Here is a 17,374-nt window from a genome sequence, read left to right on the forward strand (position 1 = left end):
AGCCTCTGACTGCCTTAGCTTGATCCCTTCTCTAAACAATTTCAAATGGGCTCTAGCCTGGACAGAATTTCTTGTAACAACTTCACTCATCCAGATTTTGGAAGAAAAGCTGAAGGAAAACTAAGGCCAGTGTGTAGGTAATTCAGGAGGCAGGTGGAGAAGGGACCTCCCAAAGCTTCTATAATAACCTGAAGGGTGACCTTTACTTTGTTGGTTTTGCCATAAGAAGCCTGAACCTGGAGAGGCTGGCCCCCGGGCAGGGGAACAATGCAAATAAAAATCCTAAGACCAACAAGGCAGTTTATTTCATAATGACCGTGAGGTAGGTGGTGTGGGAAGCAGCGGGCCTGTCATTAGAGCCCCATGCAGGCTTTGCTCCTGTAGTTTGCATCTCACTCTGGGCAGAGGGTTCTCATCACAGCGAGGGGGACAGCAGCACAGATCCGGTCTCGGGGGAAACACTGGCCGAGAAGTGTCTCCAGATACAGGTCCTAATTTTCACAAAATGCTCAGCAGATTCCACAAATGGTGAGAGAACTTTATTTTAGTAGAAATGTCCTCTTTTTTATGTTGGCTTCTTTCCCCACCGTTAGGAAGCAGCTTCGTGGATAAAAGCAACTCATTTATTTCAACATACTCTTCTTAGGAAGGTGTAACTTTTTCCACCGTCGTAACACCACTCGATATTTTTCACTTTCAGTCTTCTCTTCAAACACCTTTTTCAGGAGAATCCGCATCACTGTCTCTGTTTCTGCTTCTTTGTCCTCTCCAATGAGAAGATCCAATGAATCTCCTACTTTCACCTGAAAATAAAAAGAAAATGGAGTCTTTATTATATAGTAGGAAGCCCAGGCCTATGCGAACATCTGTTTTTCTCCTTGTGATCAGGTGATCATCATCCAGGATGGGCAGGTGAGAAAGGGCCTTGACTCCTCTGAAACGGTCCCCCTTTCCTTGTTCCTTAGCGTCAAAGAGCCTTACAGCAAGAGTGCCTCGTGCACAGGGACTCTTTATCAGCCAGTGCTCTTCCTTCAGACCTAGACAACTGGCTGTCTGTGGGCGGTCTGTGTGTGGAGAGTGCAAATATGTCGACTGGAGGATTTGAGGAAATATTTGAATGGATATTTGTTTTGGGAATACTGGCAACAGACAAAGAAGGTGGGGCACAGTCTTTAGAGACTTTGTGCACAGAGATTACTACATGTACTGGAAGGATAATTTCCAATGCCACACTTTCACTGATTTTTTTTTTTTTTTTTTTTTTGGGGGGGGGCGGGTACTGGGGATTGAACCAGGGACTTTATCACAGAGCTACTTCCCCAGTCCTTTTGGGCTGACCAAGTTGGCTGGTCTTGAACTTGAAATCCTCCTGCCTTAGCCTCTGGAGTCACTGGGATTATCATTGATTTCCACTCCCCCACCCTCCCACCATACTAGAGAATGAAACCCAAGGTGCTTCACCACTAAGCTACATCTCCAGTACTTTTGTGAGACAGTCTCCCTAAGTTGCTAAGGCTGGCCTCAAACTTGTAATCCTCCTTCCTTAGCCTCCTGAGTCACTGGGATTACAGTTTGTTGCAGGTGGGAAGGAAGGATACTGGGGATTTAACCCAGGGGTACTCTAGCACTGTGCCACATCCCCAGTCTTTGCCTTGAACTTGCAATCCTCTTGTCTCAGCCTCCTGAGCCACTGCACCTGGCTACTTTTGATTTTTAACCCAGGTGACCTATACAAAATGGGGTTGCAGCAGTTTGTTGGACAATAGTCATCTGAAGAGAGAAGGAAGTAAAGAAACTGCTTTTCCAGTGTTAGCTGGCTCAAGTGATGCCACGCAATCAGAGAAAAGCTTCAACTCACAAAGGTGGAGTGCACGGAAAAGAAGGCAGAGGTGGATGCTGACCCACTGGGTTAAAATGGCTGAGGCCAAACCCATTCTTACCCAGAAGGGAGCTTCGGGTTGAGCCAGTCAAGGCACACCCTGGGGCAGTCCTGTCAGATCCAAAGCCTGAAGTCTCAGGTCTGTGCTGAGGGTGTGAAAAGCCTGTGACAGATTACCTAGTGCAAGTGGGTTAGGATCTCAGGGAATCTTCCCAGAAACCCAAGAAGGGACTAAACAGACCCAGCTGCCACAACTTGCTGCCTCTGCTAAAACATAAGCCAGGGGTGACTAGGGGCAGCCTCCCAAATGATTCCAAAGGGGGCGGGATAACAGCCCCATCTGTGGTCCACATAGTGCACGTGGCACACATGGCTACCTGAGGGGTTCAGTTAAGAAGCATGATGCTGCTTGGACCTGGTGCACCCAACTGTAATCCCAGCAACTTGGGAGGCTGAGGCAGCCTCAGCAATTTAGGGAGGCCCTAAGCAACTGATCAAGACCCTGTCTCAAAATGAAAAGGGTTGGAGATGTGGTTCAGTGATAAAGTTCCTCTGGGGTTCAATTCCCAGTACAAAAAAACAAAAAACAAACACCAATTAATTAATTAAAAGGCAGCAAAGGGCTGGGGGTTGTGGCTCAGTGGTAGAGCACTTGCCTAGCACATATGAGGCACTGGGTTCCATCCTCAGCACCCCATAAAAATAAATAAAGGTATTGTGTCCATCTACAACTAAAGATAAAAAAAAAAAAAAAATTCTTAAAAATAAAAACCAGAAGCCAGATGTCAAATGCTGACTTTTATCTTATTTTCCAATTATGTTCTCTGCAGTAGACACAACTTTAGACAGTCAAAACATTTGTACCTCATCAGGACAAGCCCCTATTTGTTCTCCCACTCACCCAAGTCTTCTGCAGGTCCAAATTTGGTCTACAACATGCACATGCACACCTGCTAGCCACCATTCTACACTGGACAATCTGGGAAGCCCAGAGTAGCTGAATGTAAAACTCACGCACAGGCCGATTTTAAACCAATGACTTCTTCCCCTGAAGGGAAGAGAGAGGAGATGGGAATAGGAAAGACAGAAGATGGATTCATAACTTTCCTATTTTCATATATGAACACATGACCAGTGAAACTCCACATCATGTACAACTGCAAAAATGGGATTCTAATTAGAGTAAGTTATACGCCATGGATAATATGGCAAAATACACTCTACTGTCATGTATATATCAGAAGAAAAGAAGACTGCTCTCCCCTTAAGTATGAAGAATGGCCCTACACAGGCATCCTCTGGAGGGGCACTGCCCTCCTATAGTTCTGTTGGGTTTAATCAGAAATACAAGACTTGGGCCAGCTATGGTGGCAGATGCCTATAATCTCAGTGACTCAGGGAGCACAGGCAGGAGGATTCCAAGTTTGAGACCAGCCTTGGCAACTTAAAATAAAACTCAAAATAACTCAAAAAGAGCTGGCAATGTAGCTCAGTGGTAGAGCACCTCTGGGTTCAATCCCTAATATTGCCAAAAAAAAAAAAAAAAAAAAAAAAAAAAAGACAAGAGAAATACAAGGCTTGGAAACTACTCTACCTTTTTTGGCATAATTTTATTTCATTAACTTTTTTAAAAAATTTTTTTAGTTGTTGACGGACCTTTGTTTTATTCATTTATTTGTATGTGGTGCTGAGAATTGAACCCAGTGCCTCACATATGCTAGGCAAGTGCTCTACTATTGAGCTACAACTCCAGCCCCTTATTAATATTTTTAATAAGGAATGTATACATGTGACACAAAAGAGTATACAAATAAAAGGCAATACTCTGTGCATCCTTTCAAAGATACACAGTGCAGCTAGTGTGCAACTGAAAAGTGAATCCCTGAATCCCTTTGGTAGCTTCCTTCTGGGGCAGAGGCCAGGCTATTTCTCCTGTGCCCAGCTGGTCTCAGGAGAGATGAATCTAGGAAGGCATCAATCCCCACACTTGGGCTCCTCACAGCCCGTTTGTCAACAGCTACCCCGCACCTACAGCACTCCTGATCCCACCTGTTTTGCAGCTCACAGAAAAGCTTTGCTCAGCTGCAGGCAGCCAGGGCTGGAGTTGCAGCATCCGGCAAGCGCCTGACCCTTCAGGGCCAGCAGCCAGACACAGGCTCTGTGGAGCTGGCCAAGGAAGGCAAGGCATTCTTTATTCCCCTCCCAGGCCCTGTCCTTTAGCAGACACAAAGCAAAACTGGCTGGGATTACTGGCTGTTCCAAATATCTACATTTCAAATCTCCCCTTAGCTGCAGTTTCTATGGCTACCAGGCCTCCTAGTAACAAGGCAGCTGAGTGTTAATACTGGTCTCTGCCTTTGCTGACCCTCGGGAGAAATCTGGAAGGCAGTTGCGACAACAGAACACCCATGGCAGAATGAAGCAGCAGCAATTAGGCCTTAGTTAACAATATCTCAAAGCAGAGAGAGAAAAATAGGCTTGTGGGGTTTGTAAATGGGGCCCAGCAGAGAGGCAGAGTGTTCAGGGAGTAATCATTCCTTACTCTAAGAACAGGTCTTGCCTTGGAAATACTGTGGCTGAGGAGAAAGCAATTAAGGGCAGAGCAGGGCCTATCTGGAGCACCTGGTTTCATGCAGCTCACTGAACAAATGGCTGGTACACCAGTCTGAACCTGCCGGCTCAAGAGCTGTCAGAGGATCCTGGGCCTTGTGGGGAAGGGGGGTGCTTAGGCAAGCATGGGGGAGCTTTCCCTCCTTCTGCCCACATAGCTGCTCCCAGAGCATCTGGAGGTAGCTCAGATCCTCCAACCCCGGGGGAATTATGGAAGATGAAATAAAAACTACCTCCAAATGTGTATCTAACTTCACTGAAACATTTGTTCCTTCACATTAAGAGATTATATCTTCCAATATCTCATAAGTGTTATGTTTCCAGACTTTTAACGGGTCTCTCTCTTAACCCTTTTTATTGTTTTGTTAACTTTTACTATCAGTATTGTTTTTTCCCAATTATGCTAGTGATACATACTTATGGTAAAAATTCATAAAATAAAAGGCATGAAGAAAATTAAGACAACCCATAATATTCCAAAGATAAATTCTACTAGCAATGGTTATATTTTAATTCCAGAGGTATGTATATATGCAACTTATTTTTATTTCTGGTGGTGCTGAGGACTGAACCCAGAGGTTTTACCACTAGGCCACACCCTAGCCTTATTATTTTTTTTTTAAATTGTTTATCTTGAGACAGTCTAAGTTGCTTAGGGCCTCAGTAAGTTACTGATGCTAGGGGCTGGGGCTGTGGTTCAATGGCAGAATGCTTGCCTGGCACTTGTGAGGCACTGGATTTGATCCTTAGCACCACATAAAAATAAACAAACACATAAAATAAAGGCTTGCTGTCCATCTACAACTACCAAAAAAAAGATTAAAAAAAAAAAAAAGTTACCGATGCTAGCCTCAAACTTGGGATCTTCTTGCCTCAGCCTCCCAAGTCAGGGAGTACACCCCAGCATCTAGCTATATGTAACTATTTTTACAAAAAAAAATTTTTTTTGTACCGGCAGCCTAACTAGTGAGCCACATCCCCAGTCCTTTTGATTATTTATTTTGGGGCAAGGTCTTACTAAGTTGCTTAGGGCCTCGCCAAGTTTCTGAGGCTGGCCTTAAACTCATGATCCTCCTGCCTCAGCCTCCCAAACCATACAAAATATTTTTAAGCTAGGCACAGTGGTGCATACCTGTAATCCAAGCTACTGGGGAGGCAGAGGCATCTCAAAAAACAAATACATCAGCCACACATGGTGGCACATGCTATAATGTCAGTGACTTGAGAGGTTGACACAGGATAGTAAGTTGGAGGTCAACCTGGCAACTTAGTGAGACTCTGTTTCAAAATAAAAAGGGCTGTAGCTCAGGGTAGAGAATGCCCCTGGATTCAATCTCCAGTACCACAACGAAACAAAAAAACCCAAATGTGTATGTTTTGTGTGTGTGTGTGTATGTATGTATATGTGTATGTGTGTATATATATGTATATGTACACATATATATTTATATATATATATATATATATATATTTTTTTTTTTTTTTTTTTTTTTTTCCCCCTTCTTTTCTTTTCTTTTTTAGGGCCAAGAGTGTTAGAGGCAGTGCTTGGCTAGCATGCACAAAGCCCTGAGTTTGATCCCCAACACTATGAAACAACAACAAAACAACAATAATACTGTCAGAAAATACAGACCATATTTTTCAAGTTGCAGTACACACAGAGATGTGCGTCCAAGCAAGTGCTCAGTGGGGGCTGCTGAACCGAACGGAATGAAACATCTGCTCAGATAACACTAGGGCAAAGAACACCTCTGCATGGGTCAAATATTTCCTTTTAATCTAATTATTATGATTCCACAGAGGCTGACATTAATATCCTGGAAGTTTAATTAATGGATTGTTGCCAGTCCTGATGGTGGCTTATCCTAAATCCTCTTCATCACAAGGTCATTAAAGCTGCAAAGGAGAAAGTGGCCTGTGTGACTGAAGCTTGTTGGTGACTCCCCCAGCCTAACGAAACTACAGAGGACCTCAAGAGAAGATGAGGAGCCCAAGGGAAAACAGGGCAGCATTGAGGATTGGGAGAGCGATAAACAAAAATATCTGGCTGTCATTATAGGTTTAATGTCTCACCGTTCTGCTTTTCTTCCATAATTTTTCTCCGTTCAGTCTGAGTTCACCTTTGTAGAATGCATCCTCCACTTTGCTATTCAAAAAAAAAGTCAAAAGTATTTTAAAATATAGAAATATATTCAAAACAATTATACAGGTTTGAGAGAAACACCTGCCATTAATATTTCCTCTGATGACTCCCCATAAAATCTCCATTTTGAGTGCTGGGAAAGTGAAACTCAATTTTGATGTATCTAAAACAGGGAGACCAAAGGGCACTTCTGAATATATGTTGAACTGCCGCAAAGATTTGCTAGTACTGTTGAGCTGTTAACTGGATAAGGCTTTGTGTGTATGTGTATTAGTAGGGCCTGAAACCTTGGTCTAACACCAAGCTACATCCCACCTTTTTTCTTTTCTTTTTTTCTTTTTGAGACAGTTTTGCTGAGTTGCTAGTCTGGCCTCAAACTTTTGATACTCCTGTCTCAGTCTCCCATGTAGCTAGGATTACAGGCGTGCACCACTGTGCTTGCCTATTGGAGGTTTTAGCATGCTCCATTCTCCCAGTGCAACAACTACATGGCTACAGCTTGGTGATTAGCAATGCTCGAAGTGAGTGGACACTTTATTCCCCTCAGACACCTGCTCTACACTCTGAGAGAAAACCCAGGCACTACACTTATAATCAAAGTCATTAAGAAACCTGCCAATCTGCCCTAAGGTTGAGGAAGTGCCAACCCGACAACTGCTCAACTCTGAATTTAAACCACTGGACAACTAGATCAGAGGAGGATGCAGACAAAAATTAGTACCCTTTCCTTTTGATGATCTGACTCCAGGTGACTGATAGCTGTGGTTCAGTTTAATAATAACAGCAGCAGCTACTACTCTGGGAAAGGAGAGGTTCCATTATGTGTTTGCCAGATTCTGGAGAACATTCAACAAATTCTGATCATCATGTCAAGAGGGGGACTAATGGGCCCAAAGTCATCTTTATGAGTTTCTTAAGCTACTTGAATTAAAAAAATTAAACTACACCATTAGATTAGGTCATAAAGATACAAATTACATAAGGAAATCTTTCTGAATTTGTTCATACCACGATTCTTACCTTGTATGCAGTATGCACACAATCAATGATTGCTAATGCAATGAATGAACAATGATGGTCACTTAACAGTCTAATCAATCTAGCTGAGAGAATGAGCATATTAAAGAAATCCTGAAAGTTACACTTACTATTTTTATGTATTACAAACACATACATTTTCTTTATAAGATTTAACAAATATTGAATATTGACTATGTGCCAGGCACCATTATAAATGCTTTAGATAGATGTTTAATCCTAGCAATATTTAATCCGACCTCTAAAGGAGGTTCCATCATCCCCATTTGACAGATGAGGAAACTGAGGCACAGAGAGTTTAAGTAACTTGCCCAGGGTCACACACAGAACCAGGACAGAAACCCCAGTAGTCTGGTTCAAGGGCCTGTATTCTTAACCACCACAATATATTCCTCTTGTTGATTCTGAAAGGTACCTTCTCACATTGTAGTGAAATCCAGGTGCGTTTTTATGCTTGCTATATACATCTAATATGGTGATTCCTTTTCTCCTCAAGAAGCTGTTATTAAATCAATGGTTCATCGTACACTCAATTGTCTTAGAATCAAGGAAATATGGCACATAGGAATTGCAGACAGTCACTTGACTTCTTAGGGAATCAGTTTTCTCATCTATAAAATGAAATAGTTGAAACAGGTTACCTATAAGGTCCTTTCATATTTGTGGTTATTCTTTTCCATAAATACAGGCTGAGTGATTTGTAATGCTATGTTAAAATAACCATATGACAATTCAGCTTATAATAAAGCACACATCATACTCACTTTCTCCCAACATCGAGGCCTGTTTTCAGGATAACATCATACCGAAAAGACTGCACAACCTTCTCCAAGTCTTTGTAGTCTTTGGTTACACTAGGGTCATCCTCCAGCTCCTCTTCCTGCTCACTCCTGTCCTCATGATCACCCTCCTCATCAGAATCTTCTTCATCTTCTACTTTTTGCAGAGTCTTTTTAGAGGACTTTTTAGAGCTTACATTACTTTTGAGTCTTATGGAAAATGGAAACATATATTCTGGAGATACTAAAAGCCCTGGGAGTTTCACAGGGAAAATACCATGGAGAAGTGTTTTATACTTTGATGTATTTAACTTGCTACTAGAAAAATACAAGTATCGATTCCAGGAAGCACAGAGTTTGTGTGAAGAAGGTGTCCCTTGAAGCACAGTCCAGAATCCAATCCAGGCATCTGATTTTCTTAAAACACCAGTGAGCAATCTGACACTAGTCATAGCCATGGCGCATATAATCTGAAACAGACAATAATTCAGTTTTATTTCACAGGTGCAGCATCATGACATTGTTACAACATAAATCACACCCACATGCTGTGAATACTTTATATCTAGTACTATACTTATGCTTCCCTGTCCAAGGCCACATTAGTCTATACTTATCAAGAGTCGAGTACCAAACCATGGTGCAAGTAACATGCTTAGCTCATAGGGTTGACATGATGGTTAAACAAGACACTGATATGTGTAAAAACACTGGTTCTACTCTTTTCCCTCCCTCCGATTAGCTCTGGGTACTGACTGCTATTAAAAATATTAACAATAATTCTCAATGATTTGTTTTTCTTTTTTAAAAAACAGAAACATTTGGAAAAAACTCTTTGTTAACACCACATCTTTATAATATTCATATGCCAATAAAAGAGCAGATCATGATTTCATAAAATCCACAATGAACCTCTAAATGATTTCAACCTCCAACCTCAGCAAATCAGAGCTAGGAATAAACAAATGGGATAGACCTGATTTTTACCTCCTTTTACATCTCCTTTCCACTGTTTGAGGCACTCACTAGCAGAAAGGGCACAGAGACCCATAAACTAGATAATCATTTCCAGAGATACTGAAATGCTGACATGCTGGAGAGCAATCAATTCCTATTGTCACCTCAAATGCAGCAGAAATCATACTATGATGGTGACAGACCTTCCTAAGCACACCAAGATGGTTTTAGGGACCATGATTTGATAAGAGAAGCGTTTCCACATGGTTGATATCCTCATACTGTGAGTTTGCAAATGTCATTGTACCAAGGTTATACTTAGGTATTACTTTGATAATGGTTCTCATCAGTTTTCCTTCCCATTTTCCATTTATTACAAGGCTAATAACAATTGTTTGTATGGCTTGCTCAAAAATACAGAGCTAATTGAGTGCAGTGGCCCACATCTGTAATCCCAGCTGCTTAGGAGGCTGAGGTTAGAGGATCACAAGTTCAAAACCAGCCTCAGCAACTTAGCAAGGGTCTAAGCAACTTAGTGAAACCCTGTCTCAAAAAAATAAAAAGCACTGGAAATGTGGCTCAGTAGTTAAGAACCCCTGGGTTCAATCCCTGGTACCATACCAAACCAAACCAACCTGCTCCCCCCTCCAACCAAAAAACAAAAACAGGGCTAGCTACTTTCAGTTTACAGTTATCATTTTGGGTCTTCTTTTCCTAGCATGAATAAGAGGACAACACAAATTCAACTTTATCATTCCAACACTCTTGGGACCCCAACCTAAACCTTAAATAAGAAATAAAGCAGGCTGAACTTAAGGGCTATTTTTTTTTAACATAACTATAATTTGGAGTAATTTTTAAATGCTATTAAAGTGGTTCATACTCTAAAATAATAGTAAGAAACTACTTGAAGTACCTTCAAGAGAAATGTTGCAAAAAATCACAGGGGTGGAGAGCGTAGCTCAGTGGTAATGTGTTTGTCTTGCATGTACAAGGTCATGGGTTTGAGCCCTGGCACCAGAGGGGGAAAAATGTAAAAAAGGTACATTTATAGATATTCTAATTTAGTAGAAACTGAACAATACTCATTTAAAGAAAAAAATTTACATTTTATAAAAGCAGGGATAAAGGAAGAAAATACTGTATACCAGGAGTTCTGAGACATATTTTCAAGGATCACTAAAATATTTTTTTCTTAAACAAAAGCTACTTTCACTTACTGTAATAGCAGAGAGAATGGAGAGTTTCAGGAGTAGGGGACTGGGAAGAACTGTCACCTTAACTCAGGGGAAGAAAGTGTCCATCTCTAGGGATAGGAAGTTGAGTCTCTGTGTAAGCCCCTGGGTGTCACATTCCCCATCCCAAAGTCCTAGCTTTAGCTGAGTAATTCCAATGACTCAGGAAGCTGAGGCAGGAGGACTGCAAGGTTCAAGGTCAGCCTGGGCAACTTAGGGAGGCCCTATCTTAAAATATAAAATTTTTGAAAAGGGCTCTGGATGTACCCTCAGTGGTAGAGCACTTGCTTAGCACATGTGAAGCCCTGGGTTCAATTCCCAGTATGTAAAAAACAACAAGTCCTAGCTTTATTCTATACCATTTGAAGAATGCTGAGGTATGGGGCTGAGGTTATGGCTCAGTGGTAAAGTGCTTGCCTAGCATGTGTGAGGCACTGGGTTCGATCCTTAGCACCACATAAATAAATAAAATAAAGGTATTATGTACATCTACAATTTAAAAAAACATGCTGGGATATGTTGCTCTTGGTCCACATCAGATGGTCATATTTACCTACAATAGTAAACTTTTACTGGCAGAAAATAACTAAAATCACACTTACATGTAAATAAAACAAACACACTAAAATGTCAAACTAAGTATTACCTTTGTGATCTGCTTCACTTTTCAGCAAACTCTGGCTGCTGGATGTTTAGAGAAAATATATGAAAACCATAAAACCGAGGAAACAAATTAATCTAGTTTTTGCTGGAAATGATGACCATTTGTAGGTGTTAGCCAGTGGACACTCAGGTCTCAAGGGAGGAGCCCAAGAACCCAGAACTGGTCAGAGGAGCCCTAAGGTGGACGTGGAGGGGGCCAGAGCAATGCTGATGAAAACAGGATTCTTTGTATTTCATTTGAGAAAAATATTCTATTGCTGAAAAAGTTTGTCTGGAAGAGATACATGGCCTCCATCTCTTCCAGACTCCACACAAGCCCCTCTCATTCTTCACCAACCCCTACACCAGACTCTGGTTGCACAAATACTACATATCTTGTCATTTTCTAATTAGTTTATGTGGACTGTTTCATCTCCCATACTCTAAGGGTAGTGACAGGGCAGAAACTGCCACATTCCTCACTCCCATCCCCTATCTGCTCAGCACATTAAAAGAAAAGAAAAAAGTCAATAGCTGCAGATTCATTTTCTAGAAATGAAATGAATACCCTATCCATAATAACCTCTAACCTGCATTCACTCGTTTGCCCATATATCCAAGGGCCTGACCAGGCCTAGTTATAAAACACCCTGTCCCTGCCCTGATGGTACTTAGCATTTAGTTAGATATGGGCAAGTAATTTACTTATTGGCTGTCAGAGAACAGAAATGAACACAGGTCTGGAGGGGACTAGACCCTGTAACAAGATGGGGCTCAGGAAATGTATGTCTAAGGCACATCCTAGTAGCAAAGGTGGCCTGAAACAATTATTTTTTACTTTCTAATGGATCGTTCTATCAGCATGTTGTTATTCCTCTCATTCAAAAACAAGCAAATAAACAAAAAAGCAAACCTTTTCACTACTCCCCAGCTATTACCTTTCCTTGCTCTTCTTTACAATAAAATTCCTCCAATGGACTGGGGAGATAGCTCAGTCGGTAGAGTGCTTGCCTTGCAAGCATAAGGCCCTGGGTTCGATCCCCAGCACCGCAAAAAAAAAAAAAAAAAAAAAAATTCCTCCAAAGGGGGGTTCATAATCTCTCCAATTCCATTCCTATCATTTTCTAAATTCAAAAGGTCACTGGTTAGCTTCCATTTTACTTCACTTCTGATCATTCCCCTCTTCTTTGCTTGCTTCTAGGGCACCCCACTCTCGGAATTCCTCCTGTCTCACCAGGGGCTACTTCTCAAGACTCCTTTGCTATTTCCTTTCATTCTCCCTGACATCTTATTGTTGGAGGGCACAAAGGCTCAGTCTTCAGTCCTCTTCTCTTCTACATTCAGCTCTTAAATGTACTTGTTAAATGTACTTGTCAACTAGTTTTCTTTTTTGGTATTGGGGATTGAACCCAGGGATACTTTGCCATTGAGCTACATTCCCAGTTCCTTAAAAAAAAAAAAAAAAAAATTATATATATATATATATATATATGGATGTATATTTACACATGCATGTGCACGCACACACACACGTGCATATATATATATATATATATATATATACACACATATATATATATATTTTTTTTTTTTTTTTTTTTTTTTCCCTCCAGTGTCTTGGGTCTAAGTTGCCCAGGCTGGCCTCAAACTTGGGATCCTTTTGCCTCAGCCTCCCAGGCAGCTAGGATTACAAGTATGTACCACTCTGCCCAGCTCAGTCAACCCATTTTGACAAATGCATTAAGATACCAAGTATTTCTATAGCTTTAAATACCACACATAGAGCCAAGTACTCTCTAATCTATAACCCCATTCCAGAACAAACCCCAAATTCTGGAATTGTATATCTGCACACAAAAAAAGAGTTAACATAACAAGCCTGAAATTACTATAGAAAGGCCTGTTTGCAAAGTTGTCTGGGAACTTGGTCTTCAGGAAAGTCCCAACATACTCCAAACTGATAGGAGTAGAGTGCCAAAACTGATAGGAGTACTGTACCATTTGTTTTTATGCTAAATACCTACTTCTTTTTCTGGGAATCTGTTACAATTCTTGCTATAGAAATTAAACATGTCCTGGGGCTGGGGTTGTGGTTCAGTGGTGGAGCACTTGCCTAGCATGTGAGGCACTGATCCTCAGGACCACATATAAATAAATGAATAAAAAAAAAAAAAAAAAAAAAAAAAAAAAAAAAAAGTCTATCAACATCTAAAAAAAATTTAAAAAAAGAAAAAAAATTAAGCATATCTTGTGACTCTACTGCAGAGGACTTTTAGAAAAGATGGTGCCTGGTTTCCTCTGGACTTTGTTCCATTCGTCTTTTCTCCTTGGTTATTTTGCTTTGTATCCCTTTGCTCTAATAAATTATAGCCATGAGTATGAATATATGCTGAGTCTTGTGAGTCCATTTGTGAATCAACAAACTCAAAGGAATCTCTAATACAATGTCCCAATGTCTACTTGACCCTGCATAAGAGTAATAGGCACCTCAAACTTAACTGGTCCAGAAACAAACTCCTGATATACCCCCAGCCCCACACCTGCTCCACCCACAGTCCAATTAATGGTAACTCCATCCTTCTAATTGCTAACAACAAAAGCATCTAGTCATTCTTGATGCTTCTCTTTCCATCACATCCATAATGTTGGCTGTATTTTCAAAATATGTCTGGAGTCTTACCACTTCTTACTACTTCCACTGCTACTACAGACTCAGTCCACCATCACCCATCAGTAGGTGCCACAAAGGTTCCACTGCAAGTCTTCTCTGATTCTTTTAAAAAGCAGTCAGACCAGGGGTGGAGGCACATACCTGTAATCCATACCTGCTTGGAGGCTGAGGCAGAAGGATCACAAGCCTGAGCAATTTAGTGAGACCCTACCTCAAAGTAAAATATAAAGCTCAGTGATGGATCACAAAGTCCTGGGTTGAATACCCAGTAATGCAAGTTTTTTTTTAAAAAGTGATTCAGACTATGTCACCTGTTTCCTCAAATCCCACAAAAGCACCCAAAGCCCTCATCACCTGCCTCTTTCACCCTTTGCTCACTCAACTAGACAAAGTGGTCTTCTTCATACTCCTTAGATACAAGGGACTATTTTAATTCATTCTCTATTGCTACAGCTGAATCACAGACTGGGTAAGAGAATAGAGGTTTATTTAGTTCATCATTCTGGAGGCTATGAAGTCCAAGAGCATGGTGCTGGCATCTGGTGGGGGCTTTCTTGATGCATGGTTATATGATGGAGGGCATGATAGCAACACAAAGCAAGCATACCCAAGGGCTCTCTTTTATAACAAAACCCTCTGGATAATCTATTAATCCATGAATGGACTACTCTATTCATGAGGGCAGAAACCTCATGACCCAATCATCTCCCAAAGGTCCCACCTCTCAACACAGCTGCACTGAGGACCAAGTTTCCAACACATGAAATGTGGGGTCACATTCAAACCATAGCAGGGACCTTTCTTCCAGGTATGCCTCACTCTTACTCAGATTATCTGCAAAGGTAACTCTCTACCTTCTTCAAAACCTGGCTCAATGTCCCCTCAGTGAGGCCTACCTATTCCAATTCTATTCCATCCAGCTCTCTCAAATCCCCTTACCCTGTTTACTTTGTTCTCCCACAGTACTTCTTGCATGCTATCATGAAATTTACTGGGTGTTTTTTGTTTGTGTCCCTCACTAAGATACACTTCACAAGAGTAGGATTCTTCACCCCCAACTTTTCCCCTCTGCTGAATTCTAATAGCTGAGTGTAATGCCTGGCAATTGCGAAGTACTGAATTAAAAACTTGTGGAATGAGAGACTGGGGTTGTGGTTCAGTGGTAGAGCGCTTGCCTGGCACTGGGTTCAATCCTCAGCATCACATAAAAATAAATAAGTAAAATAAAGGTCTTGTTTCCACTACAACTAAAAAATATTTTAAAAACCAAAATAACAAAAGCCAAAAACTTATGGGATGAAAGTGGACCAGGAGAATTGGTGCATTTCTATAGAATGAACCCAGAAAAGGACACGCAGCCAGAACTGGATTGAGGCGGAAGGGGCTACATCTCCAAGAGCCTTGTACATCAAAGTTGTGACCCGACCCAGACGGCATGAAGCCACAGAAAGATCTTAAGTAGGAAAATGACCTGACAGGAGTGTGCATTAAAAGGTCTCTTCGGCTGTGTGGGCGTCAAGTAGGAGGATGAGTGCTAAGACGCCCGTAGGAGGTATAAAATCTGTGAACTAACCTAGGTCTGTAAGAAGAGCAATGTCTACGATACAAAGGAGACATGTCCTTGACCTGCACGACGCTGGGAATCGCGGCCGAGGACATCGATCCACGAGATGGGGAAACTGGCCTAAACGCTGTGAGGTTTACTGCAGCTTAAAAATCCCTCCCCCTGGAGATCTCAGAGGCTGACAGCTGAGACAAGGTCGGGTTCCCCTCTTGCCCTCCCCATCCTGCGGCTGCGCACCTTCCCAGGTCCCCAAGGTCAAAGGAAACTGGACACCCACGACGCCGGGTTCCGGGTCTGCGTTTTGGAGCCAGCAGAAGCGGCCTGGCCCAAGAGCCCCGACGCACCCAATCCCACAGTCCTCGTGCAGCCCCGGGGCTCACGCGGCGTCCCCAGGTTGTTCGGACTCTGCAAGACGCTGGCGATTCCCGCGCAGACCGGGCAGGAGCGTGGGCGGGGCCAGGGGCTCGCCGCGTACGTTTCACAGTGAAAGCGTGAAGCAACAGAGACCCGCGCGGGCCGGGGGCGCGGCGCGCCAGTAGGGGCGCACTTACCTGTACGTCAGGGCCGCAGGTCCCTCCCCGCGACCGCGCCGACAGCAGGTCCCCGGGTCACCCCCCGCCTCTGCTCCTGGCCCGCCCCTTCCGCCCGCGAGGCAAGAACAGGCCGGAAGTGACGCGTGGGAAGGGCGGTGCCTGCGCAGCGACCCCTGCTGGAGGCCACACTCGGAGGCTTCCACAGGAGTGGCGCCGAGAAGACCGCCTAGGGCGGTGGTTTCACGTGGCTCGGAGAAGCTTGGCCGTAAAGAACGGTCCTTTCTCTGGAGTTGCCAACGCCTTTGAGAGAGTTATAGACGTTGTCTCCAAATAAACGTACGCACGGTACAGAACTTGGAACACCATTTTAAGAATAGAGCGACTGAAAGGATCAACTGTCACACCTGCCTGGCCAGTTCACTTGTCGCCCACTGGTGATTGGATGGCCAAAACGAGGGCGTGTGTGTGTATGTGTGTGTGTAATGTGTGCATGAAAATACGACTTTAGCAGTGGACCTGTGGAAACAGCCCTTTTGAAGTAATAAGATAAACCAGACACTAAAGGAAGAATTTTCATGGAATAACCTGTTTTCGTAAAGTTTTATCCATGCTCATGTTAATGCTTTCGGGAACACATGCGTATAAAATTAGAAATAGCGATTTCTTTGTTTTCAGAATGTCCTCTGTTAATTGTTCCGCGCACCAGCTTGCTGCTTACATTTTCTTTTCCATCGCTTCCTCGCGGCTTCACACAGTCGCTACTTGGTTGCATTTGTTCAATTAGAAACAGCAGTTGCAAATGGTTTCAAGTGCAGGGGTGATACAAATTAACATGTGTCAGGTCGGTTATACTGTTGACATTTTGAGGAATACACAGTTGCATTTACTAGTTTAAGTCATTTGTAAAAGATTACGGATACATTATACGGATACATAAATTTGCCTGTAATGAAGTTAATCAGTATTATTACAAACTGACAAAATTGCTGAATATTTATGGTGAGTATGGAACACGAGAATACAGTGATAGTGGATTATATACAATCAACTTGGTCACTGGCCTTTAAAAAATGAATATTTATTAGATGAATCAAGGTAGTTTTTAAAACTTAAAAATGCTAATTATACTTAAACGCTACGGTAAGATTAACAAGTAATGTAATATATGTATATAGTGACACCATGTTTTTTTTTTTTCATTTCTTTACTCCCTCTGCCCTCCTAACCCCATTTCTTTTTCCTATGGGACAGGAATCCCTGCTTTTTTTTAGAGCAGTAGACACCTGTGGTTTTCACAGGTATAGAATCATAGGTATAGTGAAC

At 42.2% G+C, this 17,374-nt stretch overlaps 1 protein-coding gene across 4 annotated transcripts; it reads right to left on the reverse strand.

Moving 5' to 3' along the window:
* Nucleotides 1–280: 280 nt before the first annotated feature.
* On the reverse strand, nucleotides 281–16,194 carry Mtres1 (mitochondrial transcription rescue factor 1). Of its 4 annotated transcripts, none has more exons than XM_047557168.1 (4): nucleotides 16,070–16,194; nucleotides 8,435–8,919; nucleotides 6,563–6,635; nucleotides 281–803 (listed from the first exon to the last, which is right to left on the reverse strand). In XM_047557168.1, the coding sequence occupies exons 2-4, from the start codon at nucleotides 8,905–8,907 to the stop codon at nucleotides 624–626; spliced, it is 726 nt and encodes a 241-aa protein (XP_047413124.1). In that variant the 5' UTR covers nucleotides 8,908–8,919; nucleotides 16,070–16,194; the 3' UTR covers nucleotides 281–623. The 4 variants fall into 4 exon arrangements, with proteins under 4 accessions (XP_047413124.1, XP_047413127.1, XP_047413125.1 ...); XM_047557171.1 differs by lacking the exon at nucleotides 16,070–16,194 and adding an exon at nucleotides 15,863–16,015; XM_047557169.1 differs by lacking the exon at nucleotides 16,070–16,194 and adding an exon at nucleotides 15,756–15,891.
* Nucleotides 16,195–17,374: the final 1,180 nt, after the last annotated feature.

The sequence above is a fragment of the Sciurus carolinensis genome, chromosome 7 (genome assembly GCF_902686445.1).
Source record: "Sciurus carolinensis chromosome 7, mSciCar1.2, whole genome shotgun sequence".
Taxonomy (NCBI): domain Eukaryota; kingdom Metazoa; phylum Chordata; class Mammalia; order Rodentia; family Sciuridae; genus Sciurus; species Sciurus carolinensis.

Coding starts and splice junctions, on each gene's coding strand:
- Mtres1 (XM_047557168.1), bottom strand. CDS start 8,907: ATGGCTATGACTAGTGTCAGATTGCTCACTGGTGTTTTAAGAAAATCA. Junction 6,636..8,434: donor GGCCTCGATGTTGGGAGAAA/GTGAGTATGATG, acceptor TTTTTTGAATAG/CAAAGTGGAGGATGCATTCT. Junction 804..6,562: donor TATGGAAGAAAAGCAGAACG/GTGAGACATTAA, acceptor TTTTATTTTCAG/GTGAAAGTAGGAGATTCATT.